Source organism: Malaya genurostris, chromosome 2 (assembly GCF_030247185.1).
Source record: "Malaya genurostris strain Urasoe2022 chromosome 2, Malgen_1.1, whole genome shotgun sequence".
In the NCBI taxonomy this organism is placed as follows: Eukaryota; Metazoa; Arthropoda; class Insecta; order Diptera; family Culicidae; genus Malaya; species Malaya genurostris.
Window position 1 is genome coordinate 24,869,540 of NC_080571.1, and position 15,308 is coordinate 24,884,847.

Genomic DNA, 15,308 nt, shown 5'->3' on the forward strand with positions numbered 1-15,308 from the left:
TGAACTTTCTACTTGAAATCACAAGCTCGGCTTGTACTAAAATCTTCGGGCTTCACCCGAAAGAAAATGTTAGGAGCTTAAAAACCCATAGTTGGGAAGAGTTAGTAACCAGTTAAGTTTTACAGAGTGCGCGGTAAATAGCCGCGACCGTCGGGAGTCGACCCGTAGACAAATTAAGTACCTAGTTGTTATTAATTCGGTCGTCGGCCCGTGGGCAAGTTTGTGTCCAGTTCAATTTTAAAACGTTAGAGAGGTAACAAAAGCGGTCGGTATTAAGTAGTTTTTGCTTCGAGTATTCGGTTAGTTCAGTTGTAAAGAGTGCGCGGTAAATGGCCGGTAGTCTCGTGGATTCGACTCGCAGATAAGTTAGGTCGCCTCGGCCGAGTTCTCGTGTTAATAAACGTTTTCTTTAGTGATATCAATTCGGGTATAAAATCGTTACAAAGAAGAGAATTCGCAGAATATGAGTGACAGAAACAGTTTCTGAATAGTGATAAATATAATTAAATATCGAAGTTGTAAGCTGACTCTAAGGAATAAGACAGATTGCGTGAACAAAACATATAGCACAAGAAGCATAGACCAGTACAGACCCACTGTAGTGTCATCGAGAAAAGATAACGAGTGGTAACAGTTTTGCGAAAAATTTGCTACAATACGTTATTGTGAATTACAAAACAAATAAAAGTTTAAATAAGAAACAAATTTATTATTTCTCTAACTGTGAAAAAGACCCATTCCCTTTTCGTTATTCTGCTTCCGCTGCCGCTCGGCCGAGGAGATTGCAATGGGGACGGATCTAGCGTGAACTAAGATAAATTCGATGAATTGATGGTCTCCGGAGCTTGCTAATTCCTGTTATCATTCTCAGTACAGAAAACTTTTATCTTTTGCCGCAGCAGCAGTTTGCTTGCCGTTTCAACTATTTTCGTGTGAATTTATCTCGAAAACCATATTTCAATGAGAAAGGGACACCTTCTCAAGCCATCGGCATGTGAATTTTGGCCCTGGATGATTTTAGAGCAATGGTATCTAGCGTTTGAGTGCTCGATTTGGTTACTAAAAGACCTACGAGGATGTGCATTCACGGTACTGTAGCGCAAACAGCACCACACTTTTCATTCACTTCGCGATCGGAAATATGATCTAACAATTAGCAGTTTCACTCCGGTGTTTACGTTAACGCTTCCGAGCTGTAGTCAAAGTTTCTCTGTAGGGTTTGAGCACACGCCATATTCCATTGGATGTTTTCCAAGTAATTGTGCACGATTTCATTTTGTCGTGAATACGACTTACTTGGGGCACCTTTTCCAAATTTACCCTCTGAGAGAGTGATAAGTTTTTGATCGTGAATAACTCTTGTTGTATCTAACATATCAACAAAATTTTTGCTCATTGCCGTTTCAACCTTCCGAGTGAACGGACGTGCTTTGTGTTTACTGCGAAAGCGTTGAAAACCAGTGCCGTGTGTGATAAAGTGACCGGACGATCAAAACTAGATCGCTATTGTGTAATAGACAATAGTGCTTTTTCCTGTGAGAGGTTTTATGCACATTATATACTGAAGCAGTGTATTGTTGTGAGCGGACGATCGAAACAGTACCGTTAGCCGGTGATTGTTCGATCGATCAAAACAGGCCCAGCGGTGTACGTGATATCACTGTGCGGATTAAAAATAAGTGTGTTTTTTCCTCTCGGAGGTTTTTTGCACACCATCGCAGCGGCGATACGCCGATCGACGAGGGCTAGGCCTTGGTGGCCCCCGTTGGATTTAAGTTAAGTATCATTATTTAGTTTTTTTTTCCTTCCTGCATTCGACTGTTCTATTTCTCCCCGATTCATTTAATTCTGTGCGGAGGTAGCTCCGCAACATGTCTAGTCTAAATTCTGACCCCCCCGTTCCCGATGATCAAATGGAGACTTCCCTTGACTATAAAAAGTCTCGCATAAAGAGCTATCCGGATGGGCTCGCACTACCGGCCGGTCCTTATGCGGTCTATTTCCGGACCAAATCGAAAGAAAAAAAATTAAATATTTTAAAAATATCGCGGGACCTGTCCTCGCGATACAATACTATAAAAAGTTTTGATAAGCTCAGGGTCCTGTTTACCAGTTCAAAACAGGCTAATGAGCTCGTTCAAAATGATCCTTTTACGCGGGAGTACCGCGTCTACGTGCCAGCTCGCGAAGTAGAAATCGACGGTGTGGTCACCGATTCGAGTTTGACTTGCGAGGACGTTCTTAAGTACGGGGCGGGTTGTTTTAAAGACCCCTCACTTAAGAATGTCAAGATACTGGATTGCAAGCGATTGCATTCAGTATCGATCGCCGGGGATGGAACAAAGTCCTATCCCCAATCAGACTCTTATCGTGTGACCTTCGCCGGTTCTGCTTTGCCCAACTACATCCTCTTGGACCGGGTTCGTCTGCCTGTTCGCCTATTCGTACCCCGAGTAATGAACTGTACTAATTGCAAAAAACTGGGGCATACAGCTACCCATTGCAGCAATAAGCCACGTTGTGCTAACTGTGGGGAAGCTCATGCGGACGGCTCTTGCGGTAAGGATGCTGAAAAGTGTCTCTACTGTAAGGAGGGTCCGCATGACCTCTCTGATTGTCCCGCTTACAAACTGCGAGGTGATCGAATGAAGCGTTCCCTAAAGGAGCACTCCAAGCGTTCTTTCGCAGAGATGCTTAAAAGTGCCACCCCTCCTAAACAGACAACGAACCCATATGCCTGCTTGTCAACTGACGAGAGCGATTCTGACGACCCTTTGGAAGGTCCATCTTCGGCGGCCCCTCATAGCTGTAGGAAAAGAATAAATAAATCCTCTCATAAGCTACCTAGTAAGGGTTCGAAGGTGTCTTCCGAAGGGCTTCGAAAAGTTACAGCTAACGGGAATCGGGACACAACACCGAAGCAAAAAGCTCCTGGTCTCGGAAAACTCAATTCCGAGATGGAATTCCCACGACTTCCCGGGACTACAAAATCCCCAAGCGTCCCAGAAAATCAACCAGAGAACCAACTAGGTGCTGGACTTATCAAGTTCTCTGATGTTGTGGACTGGATTTTTACAACTTTCAATATTTCAGACCCTCTTAGAAGCATTTTAATTGCTTTCATGCCAACAGTAAAAACATATTTGAAGCAGTTGACTGCAAATTGGCCCCTTCTCTCAGCGATTGTATCCTTCGATGGCTAAATCATCCACCGAGGTCACGGATCTAATCACTGTTTTACAGTGGAATTGCAGAAGTATCATCCCAAAAATAGATTCTTTTAAATTTCTAGTAAATAATCTGAAATGTGACGCATTTGCATTGTGCGAAACTTGGCTAACTTCTGAAATATCCTTAAACTTCCACGATTTTAACATTATTCGCCTGGATCGAGATGATCCCTATGGAGGAGTACTTTTAGGGATCAAAAAGTGCTATTCTTTTTATCGAATTAACCTCCCCTCGATACCAGGTATTGAAGTTGTCGCATGTCATGTTACAATCAAAGGTAAGGACCTTTGTATTGCTTCCATCTACATTCCCCCTAGAGCCTTGGTTGGGCATCGGTGGCTCAGTAATATCATAGAGCTCCTTCCCGCACCGACGTTGGTTTTAGGAGACTTTAACTCACACGGTACGGGATGGGGCTGTCTTCACGACGATAACAGATCAGCTATGATCCATGATATTTGCGACAACTTCAATATGACAATCTTGAATACGGGAGAAATGACACGGATTCCTGCACCACCAGCAAGACCAAGTGCGCTGGATTTATCCCTTTGCTCGACATCGCTACGGTTGGATTGCACGTGGGAGGTAATTCCTGATCCCCACGGTAGTGATCATCTACCGATCGTAATATCAATCACCAGCGGCTTAAAACCATCGAAGACAATCAATGTTTCGTATGACCTCACACGAAATATTGATTGGAATAGCTATGCGACCTCGATATCTGAGAAACTTGAAAGAACTCAACAACTTCCTCCGGAGGAAGAGTACACGTTTTTGGCTGGCTTGATTCTCGATACTGCGATTCAAGCTCAGACGAAACGTGTACCCGGCGCAAAAACTAACATCCGTCCTCCCAACCCGTGGTGGGACAAAGAGTGCACAAATTTAAACGCGGAGAGAGCCTCCGCGTATAAAAAATTCAGAAAAAATGGAACACCTGATAATTACCGGAATTACGCGGCGTTAGACGTTAAAACTAAGAACTTGATTAGAGCCAAGAAACGCGGTTACTGGCGTCGGTTTATAGACGGCTTAACGAAAGAAACATCTATGAGCACTCTTTGGAACACAGCCCGACGAATGCGCAATCATAACACCACGAATGAAAGCGAGGAATACTCCAACCGCTGGATATTCGATTTCGCTAAAAAAGTATGCCCAGACTCTGTTCCGGAACAGAAGATCACCCGCGCCGCGACACCAAATACAAACGAATCACCGTTTTCGATGGTAGAGCTCTCACTTGCACTTTTGTCATGTAACAATAAAGCCCCGGGATTAGACAGAATAAAATTCAACTTGTTGAAAAATCTGCCTGACCCCGCCAAAAGGCGCTTGCTGAGTTTATTCAATAAGTTCCTGGAGGACAACATTGTTCCACATGACTGGAGACAAGTCAGAGTTATCGCCATTCAAAAACCAGGGAAACCAGCCTCCGATCACAATTCGTATCGGCCGATTGCTATGCTTTCCTGTATCCGGAAATTGTTCGAAAAAATGATTCTGTTTCGTCTAGACAATTGGGTCGAAACTAATGGTTTACTTTCAGATACACAATTTGGTTTCCGCAGGGGCAAAGGAACGAACGATTGTCTTGCGTTGCTCTCAACAGAAATTCAAATGGCATTTGCTCGTAAAGAACAAATGGCATCAGTTTTCCTAGACATTAAGGGGGCTTTTGACTCAGTTTCTATAAATATCCTATCTGAGAAGTTGCATCAGCATGGTCTTTCGCCAGTTTTGAACAACTTTTTACATAATCTATTGTCTGAGAAACACATGTACTTTGCGCATGGTGATTTGTCGACAATACGATTCAGCTACATGGGTCTTCCTCAGGGCTCATGCTTAAGCCCCCTTTTATACAATTTTTACGTAAGTAATATCGATGAATGTATCAACACATCTTGCACGCTAAGACAACTTGCCGACGACAGCGTTGTGTCTATTATAGGACCCAAAGCTGCCGATCTCCAAGGACCATTACAAGATACTCTCGACAACTTATCATCATGGGCTCTTCAAATGGGTATCGAGTTCTCTACGGAGAAAACTGAGCTGGTTGTATTTTCGAGGAAGCGAGAACCAGCACAATTACAGCTTCAACTAGGGGGTGAAACCATAGCTCAGGCCTTCACATTTAAATATCTCGGGGTCTGGTTCGACTCCAAAGGCACCTGGGGATGTCACATTAGGTATCTGAAACAAAAATGCCAGCAGAGAATCAACTTTCTTCGTACAATAACCGGAACTTGGTGGGGTGCTCACCCAGGAGACCTGATCAGGTTGTACCAAACAACGATATTGTCCGTTATGGAATATGGATGCTTCTGCTTCCGATCAGTGGCGAACACTCATTTCATCAAGCTGGAAAGAATTCAGTATCGTTGTTTGCGTATTGCCTTGGGTTGCATGCAATCGACTCATACGATGAGCCTCGAAGTGCTGGCGGGCGTTCTTCCACTGAAAAACCGGTTCTGGGATCTCTCATATCGTTTGCTCATTCGATGCGACATTTTGAATCCTCTGGTGATTGAAAACTTCGAAAGGTTAGTTGAGCTTAACTCTCAAACCCGTTTTATGTCCTTGTATTTTGATTACATGGCTCAGAATATTAATCCTTCTTCGTTTGTTTCCAACCGTGCTCATTTCTTGGATACTTCTGATTCTACTGTGTTTTTCGACACATCCATGAGAGAAGAAATTCATGGAATTCCGGATCACGTGCGCCCTCAAGTGGCCCCAAATATTTTTTATAATAAATTTAGAACAGTCAACTGTGAAAAGGTGTTTTACACTGACGGATCAAACATCAACGAGTCCACAGGCTTCGGCATCTTCAATCAAAACATCACCGCTTCTTACAAACTCAGTGATCCGGCTTCAGTTTACGTCGCAGAATTAGCTGCTATTCAGTACACCCTCGAGATCATTGAAACCATGCCCAAAGACCATTACTTCATTGTCACGGACAGTCTAAGTTCAATAGAAGCTCTCCGGGCAATGAAGCCAGGAAAGTATCCCCCATATTTCCTGGGGAAAATACGGGAACATTTGAGAACTTTATCTGAACGGTCTTATTTAATATCGTTAGTCTGGGTCCCTTCGCATTGTTCCATTCCGGGCAATGAAAAGGCAGACTTATTGGCTAAAGTGGGCGCATTGGAAGGTGATATTTATGAAAGACCAATCTGCTTCAATGAATTTTTCAGTATTTCTCGTCAGAAAACTCTCGAAAGTTGGCAAACTTCATGGACGAATGACGAACTGGGACGATGGCTACACTCCATTATCCCTAAGGTATCGACGAAACCTTGGTTCAAGGGGATGAACATGAGTCGTGATTTCATTCGCGTTATGTCACGGCTCATGTCAAATCACTATACATTCAACACACATCTCCGGCGTATCGGGATCGTGGAGAACGGGCTCTGCACCTGTGGCGACGGTTATCAGGACATCGAGCATGTCGTGTGGTCGTGCGTAGAGTATCGTGACGCCAGGTCGAAGCTACTGGAATCCCTCAGGGCCCGAGGTAGACCGCCTGAGGTGCCGGTTCGGGATGTGTTGGCGAGTCGGGATAGTGCATATATGTATGCTTCTCATATACCAGTACCTTAAACACATTGATATACAAGTGTAATGTGTTATTCCTCGCTCAGAAAATATAATCTCTACCTACAGGTTCGACACTAACATCCGCCCGATTCTCTCGATCCCCGTCCCTGTCCACCATCTTCATTGGAATTAACAAGATCTTTTTTTTTTGTCACTAACTTTTTCGTTCCCCTTTCCCTGTTTTTTCACCATCTCGATGGCAACTAATTAGATCTCTGTCGTTTTCAAACATTTTGTTCCCACACCCCTTTTTTACCCCGTTTCCCACAATATTTACTTCTTTTTTTCATTCTCTTCCGTAACATCACCATCACCGGAAGACCGCTCCAGTCAATGACCAGCATGCGGGCCACCCGCCGGGCCTTCGTAGCCTGGGGGTGTTTCCCGCGGACCCTCACGGACCGAAGAATGCGGCCAACATAGAAAATTACCATCGCCATCTGGAATCATCTCATCCTAAATTCAATTCACCGGCCACTACCGATCGCCAGATACTATATTACATAATGATACTACTCTAGTTTTAAGTTAGACGATAATTAAGATTAGTAAATACCCTTGGCATCTTAGAGCTTAAGCAGTGTGCCTTAATATTATATTATATTATTGAATAAAAAAAAAAAAAAAAATTTTGCTCAATGTCATCGGAACTATGATCATCAATTTATGAAAACATTTTCAGTTGTATGACATATCACAAATAATTCAAAACTTTGGTTTTCTGAAATGTTTGGTATTAACGAGTATCAAAGAAGAGAACTCTCTACATCTTTCTCGTACCTGAGTAGGCATGAAAGGTTAAAACTTGATATATTTAGTTCATTCTAGCCTGCGCAGTTGACTGAGCAGGAAATAAAGCAAGTGCATCATTCCGTATTATTCAGATCCAGAGCTCAGTTGCAGTATTAAGAATTCAGTTCAGTATTGAATCAACCGCACAAGAAGCAGTTCTGCTGCGGGACTTTTGTAGTGCGAGTTTCGCTTCAAAAAAGAGCGATTGCGTCATCCATCATCTGCTGGTCGTCTGCATTGGAGCAAAATACAACGAAAAGTGGATAACGATGGGGAACATTATTCAAAATCAGTCCTTCTAAAGGCTCCAAATGCTGTCTAAAAAACTATAAAGGTTGCTTCTTTGCTAATCGGAAATAAAAATCATCAGTTTAGTGCAAATCCATAATAATTTGATTAGCTTTGTTCACTTTTCGGAGTACGAATAGAGCCATAATTTGACTGCTTCGTGTTCGAGTAAAAAGCTCCGAACAGTTAATATCATTGAGAATTCCACAATTTCACCCTTCTAAATGCCAAAAATGAATTCCGCACAACATTTTGAGTTTCTTTCACCGAAATATGCAAATCCGAAATCAAATAAACGTCTTCGAAATTCTGCATGTTGCTATTTTTGTGACCATTGGAACCGGCCATTTGTGAAAAAGCTACAATGAAATCACGTAACAAAAAGAAACCCTTTACCAAAATTGCTTTAGTATTGGATCAATCCGCACAGAAAGCATTTCTGCTGCGGGACGTTCGCAGAGCCAGGTTCGTTTCAAACAAGAGTAATGGCGTCATCCTGATGCTGGTCGTTTGCATTGATGAAAAATACGATGAAAAGTGGACAACGATGGGGAACATTATGCTAAATCGAATTTTCTAATGACTCCAAATGTTATCTAGACAACTATTATAACTATTTAGCTGTTGAAATATTAAAAACGGAAATCAGTTCGTGCTCGCATCTCACCCAACACAGTCGAAAATCGTTTGCGGTATACAGTGCAGTGAACAATAGAGTGTACGGAATGGTCAAATACGATTTAACAAAGCCTGAAACTTGGCCAACAAGACCAAATTCAATTTGTATAGATTTCAAGCGTTGCAAAGTTAGACCAGCAGCAAATGAAATTGAAATCTTACTTAAAGAACGAATGTATCTAGACGCTAATAATGTAACTGAGATTCAATTCAACAAGGCGTCCAACTGTGTGTACATTATGTTTAAACGTGAAAGCGATGCAATTGCATTCGCTTCGGTTAACAACGAGGTGCACAGCGTTGAGTGTGACAACATTAAATACAAAATCCCTGTGCACATGGTGGACAATGCCATACAAGTACGCGCGCATGACTTTCCCTCGCAGACCAGCGATGGTTATGTTCGGGAAAGTATGTCGCAGTACGGTGAAGTTCTTTCCATCGAAAGAGAAGTATGGCGGAATTTTTTCCCCGGCATCCGGAATGGCGTGCGAGTGGTAGGTATGCAACTACGTAAGGCAATTTCATCTTACATCATTTGTGGTCAAGGTGGGACATATCCGTGTGAAACGCTGATTACCTATGAAAATCAGCTGGTTACATGTCAGTTTTGTGAACAACCTGCACACTACGGTAAACCTTGCACTGAAACTGCGAAAAGAACATCTTCAACCAAAGACAAGGTCAACCGTTCAACAACGAAAACTAGTGAGCGTAGTTCTCCTGTTTTACCATCAAAACAACCAACAACTGCAACCAATGTACAACAAGGCGTTTCTACAGCAACTAGCAACGAGCTCAAGACTGCGAACAACAAGGAAAACGAAAAGAAGACGTTAATCAACAACAAAACCACCGATGCGGCAATGGAGGACGAGACGAGCCACGAACAAAGTGCCCCTCAACCCTCGCAGGAGGGAAATGGAAGCTCTTCTCCTCCTATAAAAAGAGTGACAACGAGATCCACTTCAAAAAATTCTTTATTAAAAAATTCGGCCAATTCGGCCACGTAAAGCTTGTACGCAAATAGGCCTGAATAAAAATATCTTTTAAATACACTGAGGTCTTTTTTTATGCGGTTTTTTTTTACGCGACTTTTTTTATGCGAATTTTCAGAGTTATGCGGTTTTTTTTTATGCGAAGTTTCAGAGTTACGCGGTTTTTTTTTATGCGAATTTTCAGAGTTATGCGGTTTGCCCTTCTGCGGTCTTTTTTTATGCGAAGTTTCAGAGTTATGCGGTTTTTTTTTATGCGAATTTTCAGAGTTATGCGTTTTTTTTTATGCGAATTTTCAGAGTTATGCGGTTTTTTTTTATGCGGTTTTTTTTATGCGGTACGTAAATTCGCATAAAAAAAGACTTCAGTGTATATAAAAAAAAACGGATATGAATATAATCAGTTCAGTTAAAGCTTACAGTCTGAGAGATTCTAATTTGAAAATTTTCACATATTGTAATCGGCTCTTTTTTAATTGAATCTTATGTGTATTGGTAAGAATGCATTTTGTTGACTTCAAGTGGTATCAGATATTCTATTGTTCATTACGTTTGCATTAAATTAGAGGAAATTTTTCGTATAATATTGAATAGCGAAGTTTTTGAGCGTGTATGACTTCCTTTTTAGTTATAAAGAACTATACAAATTATTTCGTAATAATTGTAGGTCAGAATGTTTGGTGTAACTAATCCGTACTTTAGTGTAGGTGCCTCGTTTCAAATTATATTAGTGAAGAAGGGGACAGCTTGCACAATTCACACAATCGATTAACTATCCGATGTTCGGAAGCGCGAAGGAAGCGTGCCAGTTTTATTCGGATTCACATCATCCAGTTATGTCTCTGACATTACCCACCCGCCTTTTTTTACATTTCTTTTTTATGTTTTTTTAATGCTTCCAAAGCAAAACAAGTTTTTTTTACTGAAATGTTTTGCTACTGACTGAGTGAGTCCTCCCTTCCCAATATCAAAACATATTTGGCGTAGTGACAAGATGCCAAATCACGTCGGAATAGCGAGGGAGTTTCATGCCTAGGAATGGTAACAATTGCTTCTTTTAGCATTCTCCACGGTATATTTCCATTCTGTTTCTCGTTACGGTTCGATAGAGTTTTCAACTAGAACGACTTCACACAATTCCGGTGAAACGCAAGTTGGAGACAATTTTATTCTTTTAGCCACTGTACGTACCGAAAGATCTGCAAATCGCCGCTGCAATATTTGCTTCTCCTTCGCGTCCTTCTGTTTGTTACGTTTTTGTTCCGCTACCAGCCTTCCTGGCTGTTGGCAAACGTATATCGAAAGACTTAAGAACGTTATGGACAGAGCTTGCAAGAAAACCAAACTTTTTTTTTGCAAGTTTTCTTACTGACAGATTCGGATTTTCGTTGCGACCGCAACACAATTGCTTTTCGCACTTGCTCTTCTTTGGACGTCATCTTCGATCTAAAATTGAATTTACATTACGTTCATCGGTCTGCGAAATATTTCACGCAAAGCACTTACGAAATCGTTTTGATGCTTAGTGGTTACTGCTTTAAATCAATTATTAAAAATAAAACAAAAGTGTTTAACTTTGTCGTTGTTTGATTTCGGAAACATATAAAGTCCAAAATGGGATTGAATATAATTGAATCAATCAAGGTCCCAGTGGTCAAGGTTTTTCTCAAACACTATTGAAAGTCATGAGTAGAGACTAAAATACGAATCTTTTAATGCTAAATCTCCTAAGGATCGTTGATTTCCAGTGATGTAAATTGTGTTTAGGTACAATTTGACGTAGTGGAAATTGAAAGGAATAAAAAACTAGTGGTAGAAAGTGGTCTCCTGAGAGCACTGAAATTCAATCGATGCTATTCCAACTTGGCACCTCCTGACCTCCTTTAGATGGTCCGAAAGACAAAACCCAGAACCATGATTCAATGAGAAGCGGAGAAGCACTTTTTATTTTGCACTTCAACTGATATTAGTACCCGAGAACGGCAATAGATGAAAGGAACATTTAATAGAAGAAGAAAAACTAGAGGCAAAGTGATTTCGTGTAACTCTCAGTGTAATTACTTAATCACTTTCATCGTTCCATCTCCGGAGATCCATTCCCCTCCTTTCTGAAGGATTGAAGTAAACGAATCTGACAGGGACACAGAACGGCGGGAAAGACGACGAGTCAGATAGCTCAAAGTGGATTCAAAGAAACGATCAAAGTGTGCAGTTACTTCTGCTGTTGCTATTTTATACCATGAACCGGAAAACCAATGGGGGCAAGATTTCCCAGATTGCATGTTTGTAAAAGTTGCAAATTTTGAACGACTAAAAATGCTGTGGTGGCAGAGGAGGCACCGCCGAAGGAGGACGACCGTGGAGATCGAAAAGGGCAACTTTATGGAAGCAAGCAATAGGACAGGAACAAATTAGGAAAGTTTTGCTGTGCATTCTCACCAGGCCAGGAAAGCTCGTTCGAAGAGAAGATAAAACGGCAAGTAGGAATCAACTTATTCGATAAACAAGTGAAGCCCTCGTTTGGCCCAGGCAATCGAGAGAGAGAGAGAGAGAAGGTTCGATTTATTTTTCGCTTTTCATTTCCATCTACACTAACGAACGGTAGTTTTCGGTTGATGGTGCATGAAAAGCTGAACACAATTTAATGAGTTTTAGTTGTATATTACCATGCGTCGGCTTCGAAAATAGGTGAGTTCAAGAGGAACGCATGGTGGATGGTGTTCAAAACAGTTTATCAAAGCAACCCATTCATCGCTCTTTGATAGTGGCTTGTGAGTTTATGTTTTTTTTGCTGTCAATAAAAAAGACCTACTACGATTTACGTATAATTTTCCCAATTGAGGCCACAGTTTTTGTTTTCGCCCATCGTAATTTGTCATACTTTTCCTGACCGGACATGTCCTAATTCGCAATGGAGTAACTCAACTTTTGATTGTGGAAGGCCAACAAAATTGTCAACCACACCCTTCCGATTTGTGTTTACCTTTTGCTAATAAAACCGACCATTCCCATCCATTGCAATCGCCAGCCAAAAGATCGGAAGGGCAAAAAATATCCCATGCTTCCGAGCATCCAGGCAACTCGGCCCGGTTAGTTACAACATCAAACACGGCAAACAATCCGGAAAATTAAATTTAGGAAAAAAAAGAACAACTTCCAGACAACGGCCGTACCCAGCAGCTTCGGATGAATGCTCACAGTTCCGAGTTCCTAGAGCTCCTGGTCAACGAACGAACAAAAAATACCACAACTGTATGTTTGTACTCACCTGTAATTTTGCACTCCCGTGGATCCTCGTCGCTTCCGTCGGCACAGTCCGCTTCGCCATCGCAGATGAAACTGGCGTGGATGCACTGACCGTCGTTGCAGTGGAACTGGCGCTCCGTGCACTGCAGGGTGGTGTTCACTGTTGGGCGAAAAAAAACAGAAACAAAAACAAAAATCGGTATTAAAAAAAATCGGTTCATTTGAAATTCGGACCAGCTCATTTCATTGCGGTTGGTGTTTTTCATCATTCGGTTTAAAAAAAAACTGTGGTGTTTGCTAATTAGATGCAATATTCATTGGAAAATCAAACAGCATAGAAGGCTCTGCGCTATTTTCGTTCTCATGTAGTTTTTTAGACTACTATGTTTTCAATCTAGAATATTTCACAGAAAGTCGTTATTTCTGTTGACGTTTCATGCAAAGGCTTAACTCGGAGGCTAGGTCGTTTTATCGAAAATATAATAAACCAAAATTGCTCTTAATTTATGAATTATAATAATCACTATGGTGTAGCCATTCCATTTTTGATGGTTGAACAATGATTCATGTGAGAACTCGACACTCGATTGAAATACTACATAAATTCTAGCCGAAAATTATTCTCCCAATATTCTACCTGGGTGCAGTTCCAAAAAACACTAGCAGATAACAACAATAGACTTCACATATTCCGATTAAAATAAAACTTTGTATACGTCTTCAATATGACAAGCCATCCATGATTGTCTCTATGAAAGACGGCAATTTACACCAGATAGGAATGGAAACACGAGATCACAGATACTTTCCGGCGATGTTCTAGAATCTTGACCCCCGCTATCTTCTTTTCATTTTATATCCTACACACTTCGAAAAAAAATTATGTGATCTTATTAGATGTACATAAATGGAGTGTCGCAGTTCACGTGAATTTATGTAGAAGAACATTCAATATTGTGTTTAAAATTCCATGACATAAAATTCATTGACATAAAATAAAAAATTAGAAAAAAAGTGACCGGCGCGACTTGAACCGAGAATCAATGGATCACTGTTTTATTCGACTGAGCCACAAAAAAGGTGCATTTAAATTCATACAGTCACACCTGCTAGCAGAATGCAAGTTACAGTAGAAACAAGTAAAATTCATGATAACATCTAACATTAAGTCATTACAAATGAAAATTTCCGTCATTTGACAAATTAGGTCTACATGGATCACATCGTGCGAGGGATTAAGCCACCAGTAAAATTCAATGTTTTTTTTTGTGTGCAGAATTTTAATGTTTTGATTGTTGCCTTTCCGATATATTTAACCTGAAATTATTGAATTTCACTTTCACTAATCATTTGATTCGAGAGGTTCAACGTGATATCCGGGATCGTAACTGAAGTCTCGAGAGCGAAATGAGACGCATTCTACAATTCACGGAAGGAGAGTTTTTACTCATGGTATAGATAGTTTTCATCATAAAATCATGAATAATGTTTCATGAGAAGATTAAAAAATCGACATCACGTTTTTGCCTTTCTCTACAGAAGAGTGACAAAATTTTCGAATGGAGCCTCGGAGACCCATAGACAAGATCGGAAAATGTCTGTGCGTGTATGTGTATGTGAGCACCTTTCAAAAATTTCTTTTGCCGCTCAATTTTCTTAGAGATGGTTGAACCGATTTTAACAAGCCTGGGCATGTTTGATTCGGTTCTGAGAAACCATATCACGGCATAATTAGTCCGACGAATGTGCAACATTGGTGTTACTATCAGGTGTACAACTTTGCTTCCGTCGTTTTTTTCCAAAATTGAAAGCTCTATTGCGAAAAAGTGCTTGCAGATGAATTATTCAAAGTATTGTCCGTCGCTAGCGACAACGTTCTCCCATCTTTCCGGCAATTTTCGGATCCCGGCTCGAAAAAAGGAGTCCTCTTTTGACGCTATCCATTTGTTCAACTCTTCGAAGGATTGAAAATGTTGTCCTGCCAGGCCGTGTGCCATCGAACGGAATAGGTGGAAATCAGAAGGGCCGACATCTAGGGAATACAGCGGGTGGGGCAAGACTTCCCATTTCAACGTTTCCAGGTACTTTTTGACCACTTTTGCGACGTGAGGCCGAGCGTTGTCGTGTTGGAGGAGGACTATGTCATGTCGCTCTTGATATTGTGGCCGCTTTTCTTTCAGCGCACTACTAAGGCGCATCAGTTGCGTTCGGTAGCGATCTCCTGTGATGGTTTCACCCGGTTTTAAGAGCTCGTAGTAAATCACACCGAGCTGACCCCACCAAATACAAATCATAACCTTGGCGCCGTGAATATTCGGTTTTGCCTCCGACGAAATAGTATGCCCGGGCTTTCCCCATGATTTTCTGCGTTTATGATTATTGTATCGAACCAACTTTTCATCACCGGTTACGATTCGATGTAAAAACCCCTTACGATTTTGTCATTGAAGTAGT

The 15,308-nt window shown here is 41.3% G+C and overlaps 1 protein-coding gene across 6 annotated transcripts in view; it reads right to left on the reverse strand.

Annotated features, from left to right (window-relative positions):
- The window catches only part of LOC131428380 (low-density lipoprotein receptor), a 916,545-nt gene that overhangs the window by 572,148 nt on the left and 329,089 nt on the right, over nt 1–15,308 (reverse strand). For all 6 annotated transcript variants that reach the window (XR_009229368.1, XM_058592297.1, XM_058592293.1 and 3 more), the window contains exon 2: nt 12,877–13,014. Coding sequence is in view for 5 of the 6 variants with exons in the window: in XM_058592297.1 (XP_058448280.1) it covers nt 12,877–13,014 (138 nt within the window). In the remaining variant the exon portion in view is untranslated. The remainder of the gene's footprint in view (nt 1–12,876; nt 13,015–15,308) is intronic.